Here is an 11,066-nt window from a genome sequence, read left to right on the forward strand (position 1 = left end):
CATTTAGTTATCTCGGTTATCTAATCATCATGTTTTATTCAGTGACACCCAAGCAATAAACAATCCCTGTGTTTTAATGCGCAGAGCATTTTCTCATTTGTACTGATTGACTGATGTTTGTGGGGGAATTTACAAGAAAGAACTTGTATCCTTGTCCTGCAGTCGTCCTCCACTTAACAGCCGTAACATTTTTCCGCAGGCACTCTATGAGAACATGCTGGTGGAGCTGCCCTTTGCCAGTTTCTTCCTGTCCAAACTTTTGGGAACCAGTGCAGATGTGGACATCCACCACCTGGCATCATTGGACCCGGAGATGTACCGCAACCTTCTCTTCCTAAAGAGCTATGAGGGTGACGTGGAGGAGCTGGGCCTCAACTTCACAGTGGTCAACAACGATCTGGGAGAGGCTCAGGTGACTTGGGCTTGGGTACAGGGGTGGGATGGAGTCGGATAAATGATTCACATGTTCGTTTTTTTTTTTTTTCCATCTCTATTGCTAACCTGGTCAGTAACTCTCATTCAGCCGTCTTTCCTTCCTCCTGTTTGGTTCCTCTTTGTGGCGTTAATAATTCATTTCCCTCATGATGTACCACTTTTCAGCTCTGAGAGAGATAAAGCACGTCGCCACTGTCGCCCTAAGCTGTGCTGCTGCGCAGGGAACACAGCAGCTCTGTTGACCGTTCCACCTGCCTTTCCCCCAGAAATTATCTCAGAACACGCCTGACAGAAGCACCTCGCTGCTCTTAAGCACGTCCCCTCCAAAGCTCAAGGCTGCGGAGACGAGCCGCCGCCACCACTCTGAGTCACCTGGACCCAGACCTGCACTCTACCCGGAGCCCCTGTTTGCTCAGGGCCTTAACGCGTCTTATTAGCTCTTCTCAAACAACACCTGAAATGGTTGAGTTACAATGTAGCCCTCCTGGTCACAAATAGGGCATCGCAAACACGATAGGGAAAACAATTTGTGAAAGATTAGGCACACACCCGGGAGCAGTCTGCCCTGCATTTGCCCTCGTGAGATAGCCAAAGCAAGCAAGATAAGGACAGTAATTCTCTTACATTAGCACATAATCAGAATCCACTGCGGGGGAGAAAAAAAGGCAGAAAATGATTACCTGCTGTATGCAGCATTTGGGATGGACAAAATAAGAGGAACACCTTACTTTATAATACAATCTGATTCAATATCTCTGCACTGAATACATTTGTGAAGCTTATCAATCACTTTTTGTTAAGACTGCGTCAGAGAGGTGCTGATTCATGTCTATTGTAGTTTCTGGCCGCAGTTTGTACTGTTGTTAAACAAATATCCTGCTAAGTGTCTCTCAGTCAGTTTTTATGACAGTTTTGTGTCTGACTACTGTTACTGTCATTGCTGATGCAGTGGTGCTGTTTGGCATATGTCAGAAACGTTCACCTTGTAGGAATGTACAGAAAGGTAGTTGTGGTAATGAGTATACTCGATTAAAACTTGAAACTTCATTGGAGAAAAAAAAAAGGCAATGTTTGATCAGGCGTGTGTGGTTTTCCGATTGTATAATGTAGCAATATTAGCAGCTGATGCATCAGCAATTCAGGCAATAACTATTTATCCCCCTATAAGAGGCTTAATGTGGCTTTAAAAACTCAAACAAAAATAAAAAATGGTGATGTAAGGTTTCTACCTTTTTGTATCAGGATTTATAGGAGGTGGTCAGAATAAAAGAAAGGGGACGTGAAAAGTGAATTGGATCATAACATTACTAAATCACAGTTGTAGTCGTTCTCAAAACACAAGATCACACGTGCCAATCGCAGGAAAACTGAAAACATTAGAAAAAGATGAGCATTATAATTTGTCCCCATGTAGCTGCTATGATGTCATCATAGACCCGGCTTTATGAACAGAGATGAGCACATCCTATCAAGTGCTAACTGCTCTATAGCTAATGAAAAGAGAACTTGAGGCCAAATTGTATTGGACCAGATGTTCATTGGATGTGCTATATTTAGAAACACTGAAATGCACTTAACCACACACACACTCACATTGAGCCATACCTTTAATCAGAGTGCTGTTGGAAAACATTTTAATTACCTTTCTGTGATTGAATTAAATCCACCTGGCACTTACATTGTTTGTTGGTCATCTGGCATCCAAAGCATCTCAGTATTATGCATAGTTAAGTATGCAGTATGGCTGCCTAACAGTAATATTACTCAGTTTCTGTCACAACTAAGACATTTGAAACATTGTAAAAAATACTGGAGCTAAAACTGTAGAAAACTTAAATGCATTGTGCCTTTTTGACCCAGGTGGTTGAGCTGAAGCTCGGAGGCAAAGACATTCCCGTGACCACAGCCAACCGGATAGCCTACATCCATTTGGTGGCTGACTACAGACTGAACAAGCAGATCAGGCCTCACTGCCTGGCCTTCAGACAGGGCCTGGCCAATGTGGTCAACCTGGAGTGGCTGCGCATGTTTGACCAGCAGGAGATCCAGGTACACTGCACATGACAAGTAAAACTGTCAGTCCTGCAGAATATTTATAACTCACAGACACTTAAAATGTGTGTTTTTCTACCTTTTTAATAGGTGCTGATATCTGGGGCTCATGTGCCAATTTGTCTTGATGACCTGAAGAAGTTCACAAACTACTCAGGTAGGAGTTGAAACACCTCAACCACACCTCCAGTATAACATAGGCTTTATAACACAGACCTTTCACATATATAGATAAGTAGTACTCCAAATGACTTTAATGTGTACATTTGGTGGAATATCCCTTTTTATATAATTCAGGATTTTAATAACGGTGTATATATACATATTTTAATGATTAACAAATACACAATAGCACAACTGGGGAGAAGTGAAAGTCAATTCATAGACTAATGTGATGATGTATTGAGGGTAATTTATGTATGCCTGTAAGTTAGATAATACAATTTTCTCCATCTTCATCTCCTTTAGGCGGGTACTCGGCCACTCACCCAGTCATCCAGATCTTTTGGGAGGTGGTTGAAGGCTTCACAGACGAGGAAAAGCGCAAGCTGCTGAAGTTTGTCACCAGCTGCTCCAGGCCTCCACTGCTGGGCTTCAAGGTGGGTGGGGGGTTTACCAGACTTTAACTTTCTTTCCTTCTCCCTACACTTACTCTGCAGACTGTATTCTCCCCGTATCCTTTATTATTGGCAGGTGTTCCAAGCTCAACAGAAGGGTGTGTTCCCTCTTAATGGGCTTCTAATGAAAATTCCTAGACTGATAACAGCCCTCAAAATGATCATTTTCAAATTAGGCGGCGATAAGACCGGGCCAGCGTGGTGAAGTCTTATCACCACGTCTGCTCTGCTGTTGTTTTATAGTTCATGACCTTCCTCTGTTGAAGAACTCCCTCTGCAGCCTTATGTATGTGTGGGCTTGGTCGGAGATCCTGGCTGGACAAATATTGCCATTCAGAACTTGGTAGCCGGTTGAACTTTTGAACGTTTGCCTTCTGTGTGACATGGCACAAAGCAGTAATTTCCAGTTAAATGAACATACAAGGAAACTATGTCCCACTTGCTTCTAAACATTGTTTCAGCAGTGCTGAATCATTATTGCGAACCTATTTTTAAAATGATTTCCTAATTGGAAGCCGTTTCACTTTCTTACTGACTTGATTTGTGGTTTGGGGGGGGAAGCAAGTGTTGCTGGAGGCCATTAAAGAGTTTTTATGTCTTACTTCATCTAACCAGCAGCTGTAATCATCATATGATAGGTTTTAGTACTCTTTACGGCTGTCATTAGTTAAGAAAACCTTATTGCAGTTCTGCAGTTGAGTGAGGGGACAAAACTCCTTAAATTCCTTCGCAGTACCTCCTCTTGAGGTTTAAGAGTTGCCTTCCCTCATCATTTAATCAATTTGACTTTGGCCAGTGGGTGGATGCCCCCTCCTTCTCCTCTTTCGTCTCCTCTCCGGGCCGGAAAGGGCGATAATTCGTGGGGGGAGCGGCCCCTGACCCGGCCCTCAGCCTGAGCCAGCTAAGCCTTAATTAGCTGTCGTGAAACGGCCCAGGATTCATTAGAGGAGAAATAGCTCTGTCAGGAGAAGCCATTTAAAAAAGATGATGGAAACTCTCTTTTTTTCCAAAATGATAGCCGTGGTAATGGCACTTTCTCAATAAGCAACGATAGTTTAATACGGTAATTGTCAGAAAAATGGGGTCATTACGGCTAAGCCCCCGAAGAGCCATTTAATCGGGCGAGTATGGCCACTGGACCATATACACTAACTTTAAATAGCAGGATGAAATCAAGGCGGAGGAGCTTATTCGTCGGCCCGGCTTGTGATGGAAACGGTCAGTGTCACAGTCTGCAGATGAGGTGGCCTCATCACAAGGCTTGATTTAAAAAAATGCCAGATAGACAACATGAAATGACCATTCCTCCTGTGCCTCATCCAAGGGTCAAACTGCGGGCCAGTTTCCCACTCAGTACCTTTCAACCACTAACCTGATTTCCTAAATTTATACTTCTACTGTATTAGCTTAACGCTTAATGTCTCTCTTTTAACATTTATCCCCTTGTGGAATTTGACATTTATTGCTTAATCGGGATTACTTTGGACATTGCGATCATCAACACGACTTGATTCACGTCTCGTTTTTTTTTTTTTTTTGTCTTGTCTCTAAATGCCACACTACGTTCCAATATCTCTGCAAACTGCAGCTAACTTTCGAGGCGCCTATTAACAGTTTATGTATGCACACAGGAGCTTTACCCGGTCTTCTGCATCCACAACGGGGGCACCGACCTGGAGCGCCTGCCCACTGCCAGCACCTGCATGAACCTGCTCAAGCTCCCGGAGTTCTGCGACCAGAACCTGATGAGGAACAAGCTGTTGTACGCCATCGAGTCCTCTGCCGGGTTCGAGCTGAGCTGAAGCGGGCGAAAGGCTTCTCTGTCCCTGCATCGATGGACTCGACGCCACAGAACTGGCTTGGAAGCTAAAGACTTGAGACAAAAGAGAAAAAAAAAAGAGAGAGGATGGAAAGCAAATGATGCACTGACCTGTCTGATTTACTGTGTTTGTGTGTGTATGAGTGTGTGCGTGCCAAGCCGTGGGTGAGGAAATAATCACCCACAGACTGAGGGAAAAGGGGTGCAAGGATGAAGCGGGGTAGGAAGCCTCTTTTTTTAAAATCCTTGTTTCTTTTAAGTAATTTAAATGTTGAATCAATTGTCAGTATACTTCAGAGGAGAACAGCGCTACAGTTGAATTTTGCAGGAAATATCATGCAAGAGTAAATAACAGAGTGGCAGCTGCTCTCTTGTGTAATCTAACATGAAACGACAGTTATTTTTCACCAAAGATTAAGTGGCATCATACAAAAATAAAAAAAAAAGGCAATATAACTGACAGACAGACCGGACAGAGACAGACTGTAGGACTCTAAAGCCACTTTGTGGTGTGCCAAGGGCTGCAGAGGTGGAGGAGCTTTTCTGTATAGCCATCGTCTATTTTCACGTCGAGGTCATCAGAACTCCAGTTTTTTTGATTTCTCCAATGATTATTATTACTGGTAATAACCGTCATGTCCGATATCCATACCGTAAGTGTGCACACGCCATCTGAAGTGTGTATATGGCTTATATTGCTGGAATAGATTTGGAGGGAAGTATTATATAATTATGGATTTGTGAATATGTATATGTTTACAACTACTCTTCTATTATTCATTTCTTCAGTATGTGTACAGGTTTGTTTTTTCTTTCCCTTTGTGTGATCAATGGAGGCCTCATGTTATTCACACATGCTCACTAGAGAGAACCATCTCTTCCCTGGTCAGCGCCCTGAAGTTTGCTTTCAGGGGAGCAACAACCGTTCCGTTGATAAGGCTTACAAATGATGAGTATACCAACAGGGTAAGAAAAAAAATACCATATGGAAATGAATAAAACCCACTTTTCTTTTTTGCATTTTCCTTCCATAAGTCTCTTTTCTTGTTGCTTATAATTTACAGTAATGACCGAGACATAAAACAGTGCTTTGTGGGAAAATCTCCTCCTGAGTTTTATGGCCTCTGACATATAATTAAAGAAACATCCAGTTAAGAAACACTGAGCAGAACTATTCTGGCCTTGAGATGCATTATCGGGCTGGGCACAAATTAAGATTGTGTGCGTTTGTCATAAATCTACCTGCCCTCCGTTGCAGTACAGCCCAGGAAGATATCCATCCCTCGTTGGACCGAGTCCATCTCTCCACCCTCTCCTCCGTGCTGAAACAGCCAACTTGCTGCCCCCTCTCCTCCTCTCAGAGCCCGAACCCTGCACATCCGCTGGGCCAGGGAACTCAAAGTGATAATTGGGTCTTAAAAACCAGACTTGTCATTGAAATGAGGGATTCATCTCAATTACTCTGAGATTTATTTAAGACTATTACCTTGTGATGGATTATAACTGACAAAGTTAATGCAGGATGTTATGAATCATCCTCAGTGCGTAATATACTTTAGCTTGCACATAGGCCTTTTAAGGGCTAATTGAAGCTTTTAGGCTTGTTTATCTTGCTGCAGAGCAAGGAAACATCAAAAATCACTTCAGTGTGATTGTGGATTGCAGCCTACTTTGCACAAGATTACTCCAAAAGTGCCATCAACATGTCTGGAAAGAGAGCATTAAATGATGACAGCCCAACATGGCGGCATATCTGACAAGTTAATCATACCTGATTCAGCCTTCAATGAACAAGTAAAAGAATCATGAGACAGAATCAGGTATTTTAATCAAAGAGAAAATGTCTTGTGCGCCTCTCAGGTTATGTTTAGTTATAACAGAGTGCCATCTGGTGGTTAAGCAGTGGTACTGCATGGACAACCTTTTGTACATTTATAGGCCTTTATCTTGTACATCTGTGGGATAATTCACATAAAATCAGCCTTCTTCTGTCAGATCAAGCTTCTAATAAATGAAACAAAGTGAACTACAGCTTATTGTGCTGGTTACCCCCTAAAACATAAAAAAAAACCCACATAATTATATCACATTGGCTTTTTGGTTGCAGCAGAAAAGACACAAAACTCAGATGGACTACCTGGTTTTATGAATATGGATACAAGCTCAAAGAGCTTTCAGGCACAGTGTAGTTAATAATTTGCCAATAGCAAAGCATTAGGACAGTATTATGTGTGACAGTGCAGCATTATGGGTGTACTTTCTGCCTGTCCAGACATGAACAGGGAGTAGGCCAACCTTATTTCTGGGTTTCAGAAGTCTGCATATGAGCAGCAGTTTAGTCCACATTATTTAAACTACAGTTTACACTCAATAATTAGAATTGTCTATCTTTGAAACCTTCCACAATTGTGAATTTATGAAGTAAATTGCAGCCTACAGTCATAACAATCAAAGAAAAGCATATAAAACGCTATGTGAATACGCTTAGAGAAAGCTATCGACTGTATAATAAAAATTACCTGCGCATGATATCTATTGCTGTGATTTCCCCCTGCTCAATGAGTCTAATTAGATAGTGACTGCCCATAATGTCCAGTGTAATTAATAGCCATCTGTCATTTTCATTGGGTCTTCCTTAACTGGCAAGAGCTCCGGCCGGCTTTAACTGCACGAACGACCTTCATTTTCCATTTAAAATCAATGCAAGTCTGTAATTTCAGGCTCAGTGCAGTTCAAAACTGCAATAACCTGCGCTGCTTCATTCTGTTTCTCTGGGTTACCATGAGTTCAGCCTACTGATTTTCTTTCTTTCCTCTGTTTATTTTATTTTTTTACACAGATCTTCTGTGTCCTGCCCAATTTATTGAGCTGTGAGCCAGAAAAATATGGAAGCGCATTCCTGCCAAGAGAGTCAACATTGTGATCAAGTGGGCTATTTCAGAATTTGGGCTTTTTAAAAACCAATTGGCAAGGCTTCTCATGTGCTCATCTAACATATTAATTTATGTAGCACTTACTGTAGCAATAACTGATAACAAAGTGTGGTCAAAAGCCCAATAAGACAAATAAAATAAAAACAATGCAAACAATAAAATAAGTGAAAATTGAAATCAAATAGCAAGAGAATTAAGAATGAATATATTTATAAGTTGACTTACTTAAACCCTTCACGTTAGTTTCTTTACCTTCTTACTATCTTCACTTAAGTCACAATTATGAGATTAACAGCTTTTTTTTTTACATTTTGTCTATTAATAACTTATTTTTTAATTTAGGTCTCTAGGTCCAGGGTCCTGATGTTGTATATGCAGGCTCACTGGGAAGAGACATTATTAATGTTATGTTACATGTGCTTTTCCTATTATAATGTGTCTAATATCACTCTGCAGAAAGGTCTATTAGGCATTAAGTAAAACACATAATTGTGACTCACTATTTCTTCTCCTTTTCTTTGTCTTTGATTGGCAGGGATAGTCTTCCATTAAAGTATTTTGCAGCCACAGCTGATAATTACAGCAGATCATAGGTCGCCTGTTTCCCACAGTACACGACAGATGGCGCAGAAAGCCGTTTGTCTAGTTTTGGCTCTTGCACGTTGTTTGACGGAAGCTCCGATGATTCAACACAATTGCTTGACTTTTTTTCGCTCATGTCTCACTTTATGCACACTGCACATGTGTACCGTGAAGACTGTGCTTTGTTCGCTGGGTTTGTTGAGTGCCATTACGGATGTGTGAGCAGGAGGTCAGTGAAACAGCGCTGCTGTCGACACTCAAAGACATGGTGCTTTCAAGTGCCCCTCGTACAAAAGAAAACCTCTCTCGTACGTTCACAGGAGTCCTAAATGCGACCTGCAGTATCATACAGTCCAAGATGTGACAAACGTAAGAGATGGTGATTTTCCTCTTATTTTGGTTTCTAGTGTCAGAGAACACAAAAGCAGCAAAGTAGGGGGATATATCTGAAAGTAGATCATCCATAGTTCATACATTTAAATCCTAACTCAATATAATACAAACTTAACAAAATATTGGGTGTGAATACTTGAAGAAAAGTGAAACTTCATTCAAACATCTATTGAGATCAATTAGGACATTGTTGTTTCTATTCAGATTTTTGATCATTTTCATACTTTTTGAAATATTCAAGTTTTTTCCCCCAGTTAAAATAATAAATGGAATGTTAAAATTGAAACATTTTTAGTTTTTATGCGTTTTCAGGCCTGAAATACTCATTCATACTTTCAGCTAGAAACTTTAATGACAGTATTATTACTTCGCTTTCAAATCCCATTAAAACTACTCAAAATATGAATCATTGCAGCACACAATCTGAGCAACAGAATATGCTCTAAACTGATCATTTTACTATTTTTACCAATGATTGTTTATTACACAGAATTGACAACGCAAATAGTTGACTGTATGAACACTTTAAATTAAACTGTACAGGGAACGATGCCCACAGGTAATGCTGTATGTAAAGAATGAATACACAACCAGTAGCTATACTGACAACATGATTACTCTACAGTTCACCTGAGGAACATCCCTAAGTACGAGAAGGCCATACGTTTTGGTGTGAACAGACTGTGGAACCCCTCCAAGGTAGACGTTAAGTAGAGAGGGCTCAGCTTTTATCACATAGAATACGTTCATGCATTAGCACCTTCTCCAGCTCATAGGTGGCCTTTGTTGCTATAAGGATAACAAATATATGAGAGGTGATGAGTTCATGGTGGCTGAGCGTATATTACAGAATTCTAAATAATTGCTATTGATTAGTGGCAGACCCGGCTTTAGGAGCTTGATTTTGTGAAACAGAAGAGTGGATTTTCAGTCTTTATTATTAATTCATATCTACATCAGCCAAAAGTGCGTGGTGGAAGGGGCCAGGTCAAGTCCCTACACAGGGTAACTGCCACCTTAAATTTCAGGGCTCGTCCGGGATTTGAACCCGAGACCTCTCACACCCTAAGTGAGAATCATACTTCTAGACCAATGAGCCACATACATGCTGGATGTATGTCAATGTTTCCGATTGTTTCCTTAAGAAATTGATCAGGAGAGGTGATTTTTAATGCTCTTGACACAATGTGACCCTTCTTGCAGTTCTCCGTGAAGATGGTATCCAGCTTGCTGAAAATAGTTTGAAAAGATGTAAAATATGTTTTCTACAGTGGCTGCATTTTACAAATGATCCTAATTGGATGTTAGATTTCTGTATTAAAAAGGGTTCCTGCACAAACAGTGCAGTAACATGTGATGCCTCATTCAGTGTTCCCTCTTAGAGGTGTTTGTTGCGTTGACTGCAATACTGATCAATAAGAACAACATCTTTGTACTTTGATCAAATGATGGAAGAGGGGAGATCATTTTTTTGTTAATTTGTGTATCACTGATTTAATCTTGTTAGAAATGTAACAGCAATTCAGGCTGCAACCAATAATTCTTTTCATTATCGATTAATCTGGTTGTCCAGAAAATGCAAAAAAATATTGATCCCAAAACCAAAAGTCCTTAAATGTCTTTTGTCCACAACCCAAATATATTCAGTTTACTGTCTGGAGGACGAAGAAAATCGGAAAATATTCACATTTAAGAAGCTGAACTCAGATAATTTAGACATCCTTTCTTTAAAAATGACTCAAAACAATTAATTTATCATCAGAATAGTTGGTGATTTAGTTAATAGTTGGCAAGTAATTGATTAATTGATTAATCTTTTATAGTATTAATGGTATTCATGAGAAGACCGCAATACTACCTTGCCCCAGTTTTTTTCATGTTTGGGATAACTTGATTGACCCTAATTTGCATACAGTTAATACAATATCAACCAAAACTTTCCAGATATTCAAATCTAATCTAATCAAATCAAGTTTATTTAGTGCACATTTAAAACAACCTGAGTTGAGTTGTGTGCTGTACAAATGAAAGTGCACAGCACATGAGTAAAAAAGGCACACAACACCAGAAACTATATATATACACAACAATAACAAATATGTGCCCAAATGTAAAACATAGACAGAACAAGACTTGTAAAAAACATGTGAGTCTTGAGTTTTGTCTTAAAAATGACAAAGGAGGGGCAGCGCTTAAGTTAAAGCGGAGGGCTATTCCAAAGCTTTGGAGCTCCCA

General features: G+C 40.4%; 1 protein-coding gene across 2 annotated transcripts in view; it reads left to right on the plus strand.

Moving 5' to 3' along the window:
* The window catches only part of ube3c (ubiquitin protein ligase E3C), a 29,389-nt gene extending 23,446 nt beyond the window's left edge, over positions 1-5,943 (plus strand). For both annotated transcript variants that reach the window (XM_051410875.1, XM_051410876.1), the window contains exons 20-24: positions 200-412; positions 2,296-2,484; positions 2,578-2,644; positions 2,956-3,086; positions 4,736-5,943. In XM_051410875.1, coding sequence (XP_051266835.1) covers positions 200-412; positions 2,296-2,484; positions 2,578-2,644; positions 2,956-3,086; positions 4,736-4,906 — 771 coding nt within the window. In that variant the 3' untranslated portion in view covers positions 4,907-5,943. The remainder of the gene's footprint in view (positions 1-199; positions 413-2,295; positions 2,485-2,577; positions 2,645-2,955; positions 3,087-4,735) is intronic.
* Positions 5,944-11,066: the final 5,123 nt, after the last annotated feature.

The sequence above is a fragment of the Dicentrarchus labrax genome, unplaced genomic scaffold, assembly GCF_905237075.1.
Source record: "Dicentrarchus labrax unplaced genomic scaffold, dlabrax2021, whole genome shotgun sequence".
Lineage (NCBI taxonomy): Eukaryota > Metazoa > Chordata > Actinopteri > Moronidae > Dicentrarchus > Dicentrarchus labrax.